General features: G+C 33.9%; 1 protein-coding gene across 1 annotated transcript in view; it reads right to left on the bottom strand.

Annotated features, from left to right (window-relative positions):
- Positions 1 to 17,088, bottom strand: part of LOC138319467 (neural cell adhesion molecule 2-like) — an 80,744-nt gene that overhangs the window by 37,977 nt on the left and 25,679 nt on the right. Inside the window, exon 2 of the mRNA XM_069262623.1 lies at positions 834 to 1,005. Within this exon, the coding sequence (XP_069118724.1) occupies positions 834 to 1,005 (172 nt within the window). The remainder of the gene's footprint in view (positions 1 to 833; positions 1,006 to 17,088) is intronic.

The following is a 17,088-nucleotide window of genomic DNA, read 5'->3' as shown; positions in this document are numbered from 1 at the left end:
TGTTTTCTGATCAATATAACGATGTATTAAGCAACCAAGGATTCCAGCTATATATGATATTTGAAATAGATTCTGTCAATACCTTCTGAGAAAAAACAGAAGCAAACTTTTAACTGATGTATTAAGCATCCAATGCAAGGATTCCAGCTATATATGATATTTGAAATAGATTCTGTCAATACCTTCTGAGAAAAAACAGAAGCAAACTTTTAACTATCAAAGTCAAAATGATAAAAAAAATTGAAGTAGCATATATGCTTGTCACATTAGTTCTATGTGTCGACGGATTCACAGAACTCTGCCATTCCCTACTAGCATATTTGCTTACAATAATTATACACAAATTGACAGATCATGGACGATGGGTGATATGAGTATAAGTCCATCACGATCTAACAATCACAAATCTAAGGTATGATGTATTTAGTATATTTAAAGTGAATAGTCAGGCAAAGGAAGGCAAAAGTCGGTAAAAATGGTGTTCATACATCCAGTAGAATTTCTCATGAAACAGAAAAATTAAATTTCCAGTAAAAATCTCTCTCATATGAAGAAGTTCATTTATATTATAGGAATCCTTACATGTTCTCCCAGCTGGCTATGTCCGTGTTTACATTTTCCATGCAGTCTAGCTCTGTTTGAAAGAATGATTTTTTCGCTAAATTTACACAGAGCTTTTCCATAATTTCAAAGCTCAAAACTGGATAACGCATGCAGAACTTAACCTTCGTTTTGATATATAGGACTTTTGAAAGGCCTGCAATGAACACATTTAGACTTGTTTTCTTTGCCTGACTATTCATTTGAATAAAGACAGATGCAACAAATCTTACTGATCATAGATTTGATCCGGGTTGATCTCTACACCGTTGTAATCAAACCACTTGAGGTTTGGATCCTCATTATAATCTGGGTCGTTAACTTTACATTCGAATATGGCATTCTCTCTCCCTACAACTTGGCGAACTGCTCCACCTTCTATAGAAATCTCCTGACAATGACAATCTGAAACAATAAATTTATACAACAATAAATACATGTCTACAAACAAAATCTCTCTTAAGTTATTATTAATGAACACATGCACATGATCATTATTTTGAAGCAAAATACTTTTTAAGATTTTTTTAACCATTAATTAATAGGTGAATGACTTGAAGTATATAGGGCTGCAGCCAGCCCTCTTTTTCATTTTTATGAATGCTTGAAAAAATCAAACATTTATAATTGACCCTCCAAATTTCTGTTTTAAAGACGGACAATTTAAATTACAGTGTAAATTAAATCAATTATAATATATATATATATATATAGTCAGTCGTTATTGTTTTTATTTCTTATAGATTTCGTCCGTAAGGATTTTTCTTTAAATTTATCATATATATATATATATATGTGTGAGCCATTTAGGCACGGCAAAAACATTAAAGAATGTGTAAAGTTTTCTTTATTTTATACGCTTTTCTCCATATCATTATATATTTATTTTTTTAAAACACCATGGTTTTTTTCAAAGCTGTTGTTAATTATAAAGTCAGAAATACCATCATGGTATTTTACTTTTGAACTATGTAATTATCATATAATTTGAGTGTACAAAATGTATATCGAAAACTTATTCAAGATACATATATATATAGGGCTAATGACCAACTAAGGAAACTTCAATATCTACATGAACAAAAACAGGGAAGTTGAACTTCAACTACTATGAGTCGACGATGCCATCAGTTATATACGTCTAAACTCTGACAATGTACCAAGATGGCCTTAGTAACAGCACTTGTCACTGATAGGCTGATCATGAGTTCTAAGTGGAAGGCAGGTCACAAAGTAAACAAGCACCTAGAGATCATAGGTAACACCAAGTACATAGCCACTGAAGTTAACGAATATAAACACTCAAATGATCAGAATGCACTTCACCGGGTCAGGTGCTTTCAAAATGATGGATATAATAAATCAAGTTTACCTAGCTCATCAGTTTATCTATACATGCAATCTTTAAACATGAACCAAAATTGAATCCTGTTATGCTTTATGTGGGTATATTTGCTCCATTATGAACACCAAAACATCAAGGAACTGGAAGGCCTGCAGGGACTTGACAAGACAGATATCAATATTTCTGACAGTTTATGATCATAATGGTTGACATTTTTTCTTCCATTCATATGTTTGTAATTCCAATACTTTACATTGACTTAATTGGAATACATTAATGAACACTATTAAAGATGCTCCACTGCTGACAAATGACATTTTTTCATTATCAAAAACAGGAACAGACGAATAAGTATTTTTCTTCAGTTTAGAAAGTTACTTACTTACTTTACACCATTACCACCATTGAAAAATTTGAGCTTCTTATTTTACTCCAAGAAAAAATATCAAAAATAATTTATTGCATCTCGAAAAATTCTGTGTCACTATACATGTCCTATATGGAATGAATTTTTGATTGCACCAAAAGCAAAGTAAATTATTTCATATTACTTTTTGTGTTAATTCTACATATTCATACACGATTTAACACCAATTAGTGTTCAATTAATGAGTATTATTTATGCTCTGTCGGCGGTGGAGCATCTTAAGCTTCATATATGATTGTTTTTCAGTTTTGAAACATGTTGATTAATGCCTTGGGTTTTTATATGGGCATCAAGTGATCAAGGATCAGTAATTAGCATAAATGTTATAAATGAATTTTCAAAATTAGCTTTCATTTCAAATACAAATGTAAAATTGTTTGCCAATAACGTCAGATCAGGGTTAACAAACAAAGGGAAATAACTCTGACAGCCTTAACATTCTATAACACAGAATCTTCATGTCATGCAAGTGTTTGTCTCAAGATAATAAAAGAATTGAATTGAATTGTCTTAAATCATATAAATTTCTGTTTTTATATATAACTGTATCACGAGCACACATTTGAAACTCATTTAAGGTTTTACATTGTATTATTATCAAAAGAAAGAAAAGTATACTAACACAAGAAATTATAATATAACATGGATGTACAGGTCAATTTCTGTGCTTTTATCATCATAAGCATCTGCAGACACTTTGATATCTGTGACTATAAAGTATGCTACTATGCCAATGTACATTTGAATGAGGAAGCTTGCCATATAATGAGGGCTGTTAAAATCTTTTGTGTTAACAAGAGGCCCAATGGGCCTTTACATCTGACTGTTAATACAAAAAATATGATAGAAATGAAATACACACAGTAAGTTGCTTAGATTGTAGCATATTTGATTCCTGTTACCTTTAATGAAGGTAAATGGTCAAGGACTTTCATTTGAATAAACTTGGTAGATCTTCATCCAAGCATGCTACAGACCTAATATCAGTTCCCTGGGCTTGGTTATTCACAAAAAGTTACTTAAAGATTTAAACCTATTTGACCCCTGTGATTTTGAATGAAGCTAAAGATAATTTGTTTCGAAAGACTTGGTAGCCATTTATCATGACATGCTACAGACCCAATATCAGGTCTCTAGGGCTCTTAGTAATTGACAAGGAGTTTTTAAAGATTTTAGCTTTATTGACCACTGTGACATTGCATGAAGATATATAAAGGTTATTCATTTACACAAAAAACTTGGTAGCCCTTCATGCTTCATGCCAGCATATGCAGCAGGCCCAATATAAGTACCCTAGGCCTTTCAGTTATTGAGAAGAAGTTGTTTGAATGACATCGCATGATGACGGATGGTACATGATGACAATTTATGATTTAAAATTGGGAATTGTTAATTTGTGATAATTTTCAGCAACAATTTTGAAGCATACCCTGCAACCTTTGATTTGGATATATAATAGTGTTTCATTTATTGATTACATTGATAGTGAATCATGTTAAGTTTGTTTCCTTGGAAATACAAAACCCAATGTATAGTGAAAATTACTCTATCGCTATAATTCATTTCATTTGTCTGACATAACAGGGTACATGGTGTCTATAATGCCAATCAGAATAAAGTAAAGGCCATTTTTGTCCAATAAAACTAATTACTATATTTGGTAATTGTTCACTAATAGGGATCAGAACATGTTGGGAACTGTTTGTAGTGTAGAATATATTACATACAGATTTGCTGCCAAAATGTAGAGATAACTTTTGATTTTATCACCATCAAGTAGATCAATTACAGTCAATCATGGGTATTAGGACGCCCTAATACCAGAACACCAAATCCCGTACAAATTTCCCTTTAACGAAGAGTTGCTGCAACTTAATTTAAAGAATTACATTACCACTAATGACGCCCGGTATAATGTGCATCCAATGCTGTCACGCCCACTTCTCCTAGATTTATCTTACTCTAAAATCGTGTCAGTTGCACAATCAACTACACATAAGGGAGCAGCTATTATTGCTGTTTTACACTCATGGGAGCAGTAATTTTCCTAACATGCCTCCATTAGCATTTAACATTCCCAGTGCTCCAGCAGGTTTAGGGATGACAACAAAAAATACAATATTACACAGTAATTTGTAATTTGATAGCTCATTATTTGCTGATATTGATCAAAATTTTTATGTATGGTGCAAGGACAAAACAAGTAATTAAATTAAATGTGTCAATGAATACCATAGCAACCAAACAAAGATTGACAAAATAACCAGGCCAACTGTATGGAACTTAAATCACTAACAACCACTAAATTTTATTTTTGAGTTTGTAAAATGCATTTATATCAAAGGAAAAGTAATCCTTTAAGACATAAAACATAAACTGATATTGTTCAGGGTGACAGATACGATAAATATTTGCATCTAAAAAGAGCAAAAATGGTTATCCAGCCAATATTCAAAAGGTTTTGAGTTGTTTTCATACTTCATTATTTCTTGAACTTACTGAACTTATTGTATCACTTCAACTTATTTGTACTAACCTAAATTTTGTTTTACTAAACACCCGATTTCATATTTCAAATATTGCAGAAATAGAAGATATTGTACTTAAAAAGTGGTCACAAGTGAATTTTCTAAATATTTATCTATTTTTTCAGGTGTTGAAAAAACAATTTTCCAAAGATATGATTTTTGACTACTTTCTTCATGTTAAAATACTAAAATCCTCCGAATCAATAAGCAGAAAACAAATTCTGTTGCAATTATTTGGAGGTAAGGCCTCTATTTTTCATATTTTTACTGGATTATAAGAAAAGGCCACAGCCAAGTCCCTCCATCATGACCACAGTTGATATTGGGAGGGTCTAAGACCCCTAACTACTGTAGATTTGTGAGAGACCAATGATATTGGTAGGGCTCTAAGACCCCTAACTACTGTAGATTTGTGAGAGACCAATGATATTGGGAGGGTGTTAAGACCTGTAACTACTGTAGATTTGTGAGAGACCAATGATATGGGGAGGGTTTTATGACCTGTAGCTACTGTAGATTTGTGAGAGACCAATGATATGGGGAGGGTTTTATGACCTGTAGCTACTGTAGATTTGTGAGAGACCAATGATATGGGGAGGGTTTTATGACCTGTAGCTACTGTAGATTTGTGAAGATGACCTGTAGCTACTGTAGATTTGTGAGAGACCAATGATATGGGGAGGGTTTTAAGACCTGTAACTACTGTAGATTTGTGAGAGACCAATGATATGGGGAGGGTTTTAAGACCTGTAACTACTGTAGATTTGTGAGAGACAAATGATATGGGGAGGGTTTTAAGACCTGTAACTACTGTAGATTTGTGAGAGAACAATGATATGGGGAGGGTTTTATGACTTATAACTACTGTAGATTTGTGAGACAACAATGATATGGGGAGAGGGTGTTAAGACCTGTAACTACTGTAGATTTGTGAGAGACCAATGATATTGGGAGGGTTTTAAGACCTGTAACTACTGTAGATTTGTGAGAGACAAATGATATGGGGAGGGTTTTAAGACCTGTAACTACTGTAGATTTGTGAGAGACCAATGATATGGGGAGGGTTTTAAGACCTGTAGATTCTGTAGATTTAATTGTGAGAGACTAATGATATTGGGAGGGTTTTAAGACCTGTAGCTTCTGTAAATTTGTGAGAGATCAATGTATCTCGAAAGATGTAAGATTTGTGAGAGATCAATGTATCTCGAAAGATCAGTCTATAAAGCTGCTTTGTTATATTACCGAATCACCTGACGTCATATAAAGAACACTTACATAATCACTCAATATCTTTAGAATTGTCCTCAACCTTAAGAGTTTTTCATCTCCAAAGTAAATGTCTTGATTACTTTAGTTCACATGTAAAAACTGAAAAGCAAACATGTACGTGACTGCATATAGGAGCCTAGAATTCCTGATGAACCAACACTCTCTGATGGACTGCAGCAGACTTTTGAAAGCACTAATCAATGTTTTTTTCTCCACAGAGAATACTGATGGACTCATCCATGTTATCTGGCCATGAATAATGAACCCCAGTAAACATACAAGGTACAGTCACCTAAACACATATAGAGCTGTACAGGTCCCAGTGTCAGACCTGTACTGGTCCCAGTGTCAGAGCTGTACAGGTCCCAGTGTCAGATCCTAATGTCTTTATGGTGCAGCGAATTAGCACTACAGCATTATTAGAAAGCTGAGGTGACTCATGGATCAGAGATCACCAGTTGTACTGATCTGTGATCAGACACAATCTCCCTTGTCATTGTATACTGATGATCCAATGTCAGGCCTCAATCTATACATTATTTGATCCACTAAGCACCCAAGATAATGACAAATTGAAAACAAAGATAAGTATGGGAATTTGATTGTATATTTTTACGTATATTGATACGTAATTTTAATTTAAAATTCCTTGGTTTTCTATAACACTAATTAATAACTCAACATGAAGCATTTTCTTTAGTCATAATAGGTTTTAACTCGATTACATTTAGCACTACCTTAAATTTCCTTAATCAACAAGTCTTTTTTCTTCCAAGATAAGATTGTAATATTTTTGCCAGGAAACAGTAACAGCTATATGGGCCGTGAGTGTTGTGTGTGGCCCATAGTCTATGCCTCCAGTTGGCCGGCCACAGCATCAATACATATTGCATGATGAGCAGTTCAAATAAAAATCAATGTATGTGTCAGAGTACAGCATGATGTCATCTAGACCGTAGATGTGTGCAGACACATATTCATCCAGCTAAAGTACTATACATACATGTAGAGCTCAAAAATGTCTCCACTCATCATTACTAGTATTGCTGTATATGTATTGAAGTATGTACTGAATTAAGTGTACCTTTTTCCATATGTATGAAATAGTATTTGAGATTCCATGCTAATTTGTAGCACCAATTTTTTAACATCTTTTTGAAAGATATTTCTTTGAATTTACTATTTTTGTAAGAGTTCTATAAAGTATCAACAGTTGATTAAAATGGTGTAACAGCTTGGTGACAATGCAAATGTTTCAGTTACACAGTAATTCTATAAACAGCTGGCAATGATGTGAATATTAATATTAACTCTTTTTTCATATAATATTGTAAATTAATATACATATTCCGAATTTGCATATTACAGAGTTATCTGCACTTGCGGGTAGGTATTGATTGTGACGTCATGTGTTTGCGAGTGTAACGTCATACTTTTCGGAGAAAACGACATGAATTGCGCTCACAAAACAATGACGTAACAATCGATACCTACCCGCAAGGGAGCTAACTCTGTAATATGCAAAGACCAAATATATATTTTGTAAAAACTTTATCAGTGGTGTCTCTCTCTCTCTCTCAGTCCTGCATGTCAGCTGGAATAGTATATAACTATCAACGTTCAAAATAATGTGTGATCAGATACATTGGTAACAATTACTCTCCCCCCCCCTCCCCTGGCCCCACCCCCATAAAAAAACATTGACTTATTATTTAATTACTAAATTGTTATGTATGTGTACAATGCCATGTTAGTTAATTCTGCAGACTCTGAAAACAGCCAAGACACCCTGACATTGCAAGCTTGAATTCTGTTATATAGTCTAAACATACTAAACACTAAATTCCATTAGTAATGTACTTTTGTTTGCAATTCAAACAATAGCATTGTTCTAATAAACTTGCTTTAAATAATATAACAACTGATATTGCAGTTCAGTAATTTCTTCATGATCATCTCTTTTCTCTCTGCAAGATGTTTTTCCTAATCATGTTCTTTTTTTCTTCAGCAGTTCAGCAGTATGCAAATCTGTAAATTGATTGGATACGCCTCATCAACATGAGCTGTCATTAGCAAAGAAACGAGGAGAATGAGTCCTATTGATTTTTAGGAGAGAAACCCCCTGTATCCTAGATAGGGTCGACCATGGTCTGGTTGCTGTAATCTCTCATTTCAATCTCTCTAATTTAGTTTCATGGTTGTAAAAGTCCATGTCAGAACCATCAACTACAGCCAGGGAGCATTAAGCTGACATGAGATTGTTTTCTGAGCAAGGCTACACAACTCTTCTGAGTATTAAGTAGAATATGGCACTGTCTTTGTGATAATGCTCTCTCCAAAATTAATCCTCGTCTCTGACACATAAATATTTCCCCAAATCACATATCAGAATTACAAATAATCTTCTTCGTTTTCCCAATAAAGTCTGAATCACCAAAACGTTTTTTATCTGTTTAATTCAATCAATTAATGAGTAAATCTTATACACTGTTTTAGTGCATTTCACCTTATTATTAACACATGACAATAAATCCACACATAGCTCCCCTAGTACAAGATCTTTTGTCACTAGCTAGGTACCATTTTGTTAACAGATCAATTAACCTTCACGATTTGGAAATAACTGTAAATTCTTAAATTGTTAGAACTATTTTTGGTGCAAATAAAGCAAAAATCAAATCAATGATGACAATTGAATTATGATACTCTGTTTTTATTAAAAGGCTTGCGCATCAATCAACAATCTAAACTTGTTGATACAAAATTTGAGTGTTTCTTGCAGTCCCAGGAGAGATGAGGCCCCACCTGTGTAAACCTAATGACCTCTGACCCTCTCCCTTGTTGGAGGTCCAAGTAGACCCTCTCTTACTTGTCAGAGGTTGAGAGAAGAGTGGAGTGTATATAGCTATGGAACATGACAGGGGTAGCTTGTGATGTGTCAATCACCATTAACTATGTACATTATCACACACCTAAAGTCACACAGAATATCTCAGTACCCAGCCCAACCTCCACACCTGGCAAAAACAGTGGATAGCAGTTGTTTTATATATACTTCTTACATTTCATAATGGCGTAGTGAATATCATATTTACATTCCTACGCTGCATAGTGGCATATTATAGTGGATAATTCACATATTTAAATTTCCTTCACTGCAAAATGAGTGTATTTCCTACGCTGAATAGTGGCTAGCATGTTGAAAGGTATTCCCTATAGACTACATGGCATAGTGGATAGCATGTAATATACTTCACAATAGGACAGCTGGGGTGAAATCACTGTACTTTGTGGAAACAGAATCACCATGCAGCCTTATCGTGGTACATCAGCACAGTTGTGTAATACATCACAGCGTGCTTAATAATTTATCATTTTGCTTGAGATATGGTAAAGGACAATCATAGCTATTGTAACCTATAATTAATGCTGCCTCACCACTTGTATATGAGAAAATCAACTTGAACGAAAAGCATGGATAAGTTGATTATTTCCCAAAACACTTGAGTTTAGCAAAGAGAAAGGATAGTTGAAGATTATGTTTACATAAATAGCACAGTCAGGGGAACATATACATTTGTTTTTTTTACAGCAGTATAGTAAGTGGTGACGTAGACAATCCCATGTTATGACTGCACAGCTCCATACTGGCATTCCAGAATTCAGACACACTCTTAAGGTTCCTTGGCATCCTGCAGTATATATCTTTAGGTTGTAATACTGTTTTTTACTAGGAATTTTCATATATACACTTAGTTTTTACTACTGAATCAACAGAACGTCTGCTCATCAATATGTTTTACAAATATACTAATTTAAGTGACACATGAAATCTTTTGTTTATACTTAGACTGTTGGTTTTTTTTTAACTTTTTTTTAATAAATGATATTAAATCATGCAATGTCTTACAAAAAATCCTTATGTTGCCAATGACCATTAGAGAAGGTCAAAGTTCTGATATAAATACAATGTTCTGCATATATAATAATAGTGCCGATAAATAAACGCAAATGCTAAGTCTGAGAGGGGAACACTTTTTTTTATACAAATCAGGTCACAATTCTTCATCAAAATGTTTTTCCTTATATCATATATAAGTGGGAGAATCAGAAATTGGATGTCTCATGGTTTGTTTTTGAATTAAAGCTAGATATAGTTGATACTATATATTAAAACGGGTGATCTTCAGAAAAATTAGGCACTGACAAAAAAACCTGTTATACGAGTATGTTTTCCTGCTCATATTGTGTGGCCTATAATATAGCTATAGCTGTTAATTACCAAGGTAATTAAATTGATGCACAAAAGCATTAGAGGATTGGTATGTGGTATACCCTTAAGCTTGCTCAAGGTCAAATAAAAAAGGAAAAATTGACAAAGAATCTTTCAGTGAAAATGAAAGACATTTTCTCCATTAGTATAAAAGCAAACTGCCTTTGTCTGTTATTGTAACACACAAAGCATCAAATAGGTATCTTAACACGGTCGAGTGTCTACGAGTGTTTGTTAATGGCTGATCAACAATTATCCTATTAGTGAAACAATTTCTTCTTACAAATGCCCTGCCAAGACTTTTTGTCACAGCTGAGAGTAAATGATTTTTGTCCTTTCTACACATTGTGTAAATAAGAAAGTGTTGTTTTAGTCTGACCTGCTAGTGCACTTTGAGCGCAGTATCAAGTACATGTATACCGGAGCCAAGAGACAGAATCTCCTGGTGGTAAAACATGATGAACCTGCGTCTTCTGCCGTCTCCTGCCGATGTGCTGGCTCTGCCAACAGCTCAATGATGGCAGCCAAGTCTCCCACACTGCTATATACTGGTCTATATGAATGATTACATAATTAACATTACACAAGTCTTAAGTCACTGAGACATTCAGTCATACACACAAAACCAATTCTTAAGTGCAGAGATACACTTTCAAACAAACTGCTGCATCTCCAAGTTGTATAAGAATGATATCAGCCTGGTTATTTAGTGCATCTTAAAGCTAAAAGAAAAGCACTTCCTTTCAAATTTATCATTTGATCTGTCAGCTTTAATGATCATCAACTCTCACTGAAACCATCCCATGCAGCAATAGTGATTCTTCAACTATCAAAGAGCACATTTAGTCAGTCTAGGACGTTGTAACATCCCCCAATGCCTACTCTAGTCTTAATACCTCAGTCTTAAGTAACTTGATTACAAAATTTATTCAAAGCCCAATTAAATCCTGAATACAGCATTCCAGTATTATATAACAATCATTGTTTTAATTTCATTTCATATTACATAAATGTTTTATCTACAACATCCAAACACTCAGTGATGCTACTTAATACTGTTTTTTTTTTTTTTACACCTGGTTAGTGTGCCAAAAACCTCTTTGATTCAATTAAGAACCCTTTCTTTGAGAGGCGGGTTAAAAATAATGAACTTTTATAGCATCTAAACTGACACCAAAGTCCAGAAACCTATACAAGGGATTATTTTGATATATTATAGTTGGATGGCATACAGAGTTTGTGTGCCAGCTATGCAGATTGAATGGATTACCCCGCACACATACTGGAGCCACAGAATTTCAGGGATACCGCTTTATATCACCGACCCCGTATCCAGGTAAAACTGGGATAAAAAAAAAATATTTTAACAGAAAATTGGCATGAAGTGAAATTTTGGGATTAAATTTTTTAAAAGATAAGCAAGTATTCCTCAGATCTTTGAGTTCACAGGTAATTATTAGAACAGTTACCACATAGCACTATACAGTTCATTAAAAATAAGTAGGCCAGTGTCTCCATGAAATTTATTTCTTTTAGAGATGCAAATTGATGTCTAGGATCAAGGTCCCGTTTTATTTGGTTTAGAGAGACAGCTAGAGACAAAATACCAGGGAGACTGGTAGATACCATCCACTGGTGCCGGTACTTAAGGGATGTACAGTGCCATAAACCCATGGTACTTCTCATATTTTTAATGCCCTACAGTTAAACCACACAGCATTTGTAATTTCTGTAACATTATGTCTGGATGTCATACTCCTTTGTCATGATCAATTTTTAGTCATTTCTTACTGATAGCTAGTCAAGATGTCTAATCCGTCCATATACATTGTACTTATAAAACATGTAAGGATCAACGTAGTACAGCTAATGGTTGTCATGCAGTGAACTACATGCATCATCCCATCATCTTTCTTCATTCTCTCCCCGATTTCCTTAACAGCAGCGAGTGTATCAAGTCTATAAAGGTTATCAATGGCTTGGCAAGAGAACATCTTAATGATGATCTGATGGTCTGTGTTCCATAGTGTTATATCGAGCTTCCAAAACATTAAAGAATTCAAGGCCAATTGCTATATCCAGCATTCCAAACAGATATTTCTACACACTTCAGCTGTACAAGGTCATCTAAAGCAAATGTATCATGTTTCAGCCAACCAAAACAGAAATTTAATTGTTTCACATTGTTTAGCAAGTCCACAGCACCATCAATCCACTGTAATTTGTTTTAGTTAGATTCATTATTACATAATTACGATAGCCATCACAGCCTCTTTCTCACATTTCAGAATCGAATGACCTTGAAAATTGACAGACAACTTCCTTCTGTTGTGTTAGAAAAAATCTCACTCAATTATGTTTGTATCGATTGTCTGCTACATGTCGTCAAACCTACCATTGTCTACACATCGTTATACAACAGTTTACTTCAAACACAAGAGAAAAGAAAAATCAATACTTTGCAATTGCAGTGTTTCAATTTATACTTTGAAATTGAAATTTCTCTTTTACATCGAATGGTACGTACAGGTATATTATATATATATATATATGTATACATATAAAATATCAAAGAAACACAATTTAACAATTAAAGCATGATAATTTATTGAGCCATGCCCTATCCAGGCCTCTGACTGACGATCGATTGGATGTGGCGCAGTGGTAGATGGCGCAGGTATGTTTGGCTAGGTGATTTGGTGCCGTAGATCGTGAGTTTGAGGCCCGGATAATGGGCACGAGTCAATAAATTGTCATGCTTTGTTAAATTGTGTTTCTTTGATATTTTATCTATATATAGAAAGAGAGAGAGGGCCCAATTTAAAGCAGCTGGATTCTATGTAAAAATGCTACAGTCAAATTTCTTTTCTCAGGAATTCTCTGTATGAATATATATACAATAATCGTAAAAGAAATATATCTTGTCGCTATCATTATCAAGTAGGGGTGCCATGTCAATACGGTAAAAACGTATTGCGATATATATACTACATCACCACCGCACGGTAATAGCATTAAATACATTAGTGCTGTATGTATCGCTAAAAAACCGGTACATCACATTCGTATTGCGATATTGTCATTTTCCGATGTATTGCAATATATTGATAAACCGGTAAACCTTGGCACCCTTACTATATCAAGGTTCCTGTAGTCTCAATCTTATTACATTATAGACACATGAGTAAAGTAATGAACAGAGCCATTATAATTATACTAAGCATGCATGCAGGTTTATACGGCGGGATCTGTTTTAGAAGCTATGACAATTGATCTGAGGTTAAATAATACCGCTCACAATGACAATGAGAAAAGTAGTACTTCTAATAACAAAAACATTTATCAATATTAATTACTTATCTTAATTAGTTTCAAAGATGTTATTCGTAAAATATCATTATAGTAAAACTGCCCTTAAATCACCACAATCCTTTGCTAATTATCACAGCCCAACTAACTTTAAGTCATCAGTTTTCCACAGAGTTGCTATACATACTAGTCCTATGTTTTATAAAAAATCTCTATCAGGGGTTACAGATGTCTATTGTATGATGATTAGATGGGAGATGGATGCTGAAACACCCAACATATGGTCATGGGATGAAACAGTTTGGCATCGGTACTTCTAATTTAACCAAACATTCAAAAACAGAAAGAGAATCCTCCATGAATCATTTGAAGAATTTATTCCACAGCTGTATCTCTACTATGGTATACAGAGTTTTAAATATTCCATTTACAGTCAAATGTTGGTTGTTTTTTTTATTTTTTTTTTACACAAGTCAAATTTGACTTTTATTAAGCAGATTTTGTATACAGAGGTGACAATTGTTGCTCATGCAGCTTAATATAATTGTACCATATTTTTAGCTTTTTTTCTTTCTTTTATTTTTTTTTCCATTTTTTTGCAGCACAAGATTCTAGCTGTGATGGAAGTGCTGGATTGGTGTATAACATACTACTACAAAATCATACCATCATGGCACCAAGAACATGGCTAAATATTTGATATTTAATGGCATTGCAGTAGAAAACTCTGGACAATTTTCATGCAGTTTGTGACACAGCAAGCTTTATATAGTTGAGATTAACAACAGTTCAGTCTGGAGTGTTGACAATCTGACGTTTCAACCATGGTTTGCAAATTACAGACACAAGATCTGTGTCACAAAAAACATCATTGATGGTACAACACCTCCTACGATTTCCACCACAGTCTCCCCATGATTGCTACCAACAGTATTGATCCGATGGTGGCGACTGATCCATAGCAGATCACATGAGAGCTGACGGGGCAGGAACCGGCCAGTATATATACATAATTACCATAACACCATTGTCTACTGCATGGCTCTCTCATAAACAGTCTTTATCTATTGCGTATTTAACCCCATACGTCCTCCCGCCTCCCTTCTCCATACAAATATGTCACATCTAAATTATATAAGCATGCAAAAATACAAAACTTAATTATTAATTCATTACCATATAAAATATTAAGCAATCATGTTTGTCCCGCCTCCCTTCTCCATACAAATATGTCACATCTAAATTATATAAGTATCATATAACTTCCCAGATTACCCATAATCCCCGCATCATATAGCATTATGAATCTTCTGTTCTCAAAATTGTCAATGAAGGGAAAATATTTCATTTTACTAGATTTTTGTTTACTGGGGATATATAATATACAAGGCAGTTCATAAATCCAGTTATCCTAAAATAGTCTGAACAAGCTTAAGTCTGTATGTTGGCATGACATCCACCTATTAAATATTAAACTATCTTTCAGAACTTATAAAATGAAGTTTTGAAAGATGGTTATACTTTCAGGTTAGTCATAAGGTCACAACATCACCAATACTTCTATAATTTCATTGTATCCCCTAATGGTGTGAATTATAGACTGTTCACTTTTTTTCCATAAAAATTATAGTTATTTTCAATTTTTTGTAACATATATCATAAAGCAATGCAGGTACCAAGGGAAATCTACAAGGAATCCAAATGGAGATGTACCTCTACATATATAAACTCACTTTATTTTCAGTATTACAGGAGTTATATCACACTTCAGATATAGTTTTATAGGAATGCCAGACAAAATTGTCAGTCTTTTTTAATTAATATACGTCTTTAAAAATAACCATTTTGCCTGAATTGGTTGGAACCCTTTTAGCTTCAACAGATATCGTCAATACTTGACATCCAAAAATGTGTCCTGCATGTTTGTGTTTATTATTTCAAATCAAATAAAGGAGATGCATGCAGACATTCTTCACATGCTTTCAAGGATTTAAAAAAAAAAGTATTGTGCTTAATGGTCATTTACACTGTGGTAGTTAGATGTTTCAGAGATTCAATTGCAAATTATTAAATGACAAAGTTCCAGGAGAAAAACCTGCTCACAACACACATATATGAACCAGTCAGTACCAAACCAGTGTTCTAATTCTGGATCCAGAGCAAAACTAAAGCAATATATCTACATGTATGTAGGCCTTAGAAATCAATTGTTGAAGTTTTCCTTCAAACTGAATCATTAAAGCAAAAGTGCAGTAACTTTTTCTCTCTATCATGCAGTGGTCTAATGATAACTTTTACACATGAACCAATAATTACAGCCCTTAGTGTATAAATAACAAAGAGAATGTCTGCAGTGACATTTCCAGATACAGCTCCATGGTAAAAACATCAAGGCATTATACTACAGTCTTGATTTCCCTCCACTGTTAAAGGTCATCGGAGTCATAAAAGGTTATTAAAGCATGTACATGTATTATCACTGCTGCATGGGGATGGAAGCCAAATTATATAATTGTATATATTTGTACAGAGTTAAATCTATTCCGCTTTCACAGTACACCGATAATGGGACATGTAAGTTCCCTTAAATGTACCAATACACTTTTATATATTGAATTCCGGTGATTTAATTGTGAGCTTACTGAAATATTGGTGTTTTTTTTTTATTTCCATGGCTTCAACCATTCCCAAAACCTTTTTAAAAATAAGCTCAAAACTTTAAAAAAAAAAAGTTAAAAAATGGTAACTTCTTCCTTTAATGCTTAGCTACTAATTCCAGATAATGTATAAGTCATAAAATGGGATGATTTATATAAACAAAGCTGAATCTTACTGTTGTCATTTTTTATTAGACGTCTGTACTCCTGCCTCCATAATAAAATCAGGATTATATAATTACATATCCTGCATTATTTACCATTGCCAAGTCCTTATATAGTCAACAATTATGTATAAGTGTACTCCCTATACAGAGCGTCAGTAATTTACTGATACATTTCCAGAGTCTGCCCCTTCCTGTAATCATCGTACCAATATGAAGCACTTCAACATGTACAGCTATAGCCTCTGACTAGGTTGTTACAGAGACGATTCATTGATTTTCATACAAAACCACAAATGGTTTCTTGTTCTTCCATCAATCCAATTTGGGCGCTGTTCCACACCATCTTCAGTTCATATCTATAAATTCAGTCTGGTTACATTATATGAACACAACAGACCATCACGTCAGACCAAATCATAGGCTATCCCTGGATATCGTTAAACCTGTTCACATTTCCTTCCTTTCTGTCTCCATTACCACTAAATTGAATCCCTACAAATCCAATATTGATCC

This window comes from Argopecten irradians, chromosome 3 (assembly GCF_041381155.1).
Source record: "Argopecten irradians isolate NY chromosome 3, Ai_NY, whole genome shotgun sequence".
Lineage (NCBI taxonomy): Eukaryota > Metazoa > Mollusca > Bivalvia > Pectinida > Pectinidae > Argopecten > Argopecten irradians.
The sequence above is the reverse complement of the archived record's forward strand: the minus strand, read 5'-3'. Positions and strand labels throughout refer to the sequence as shown.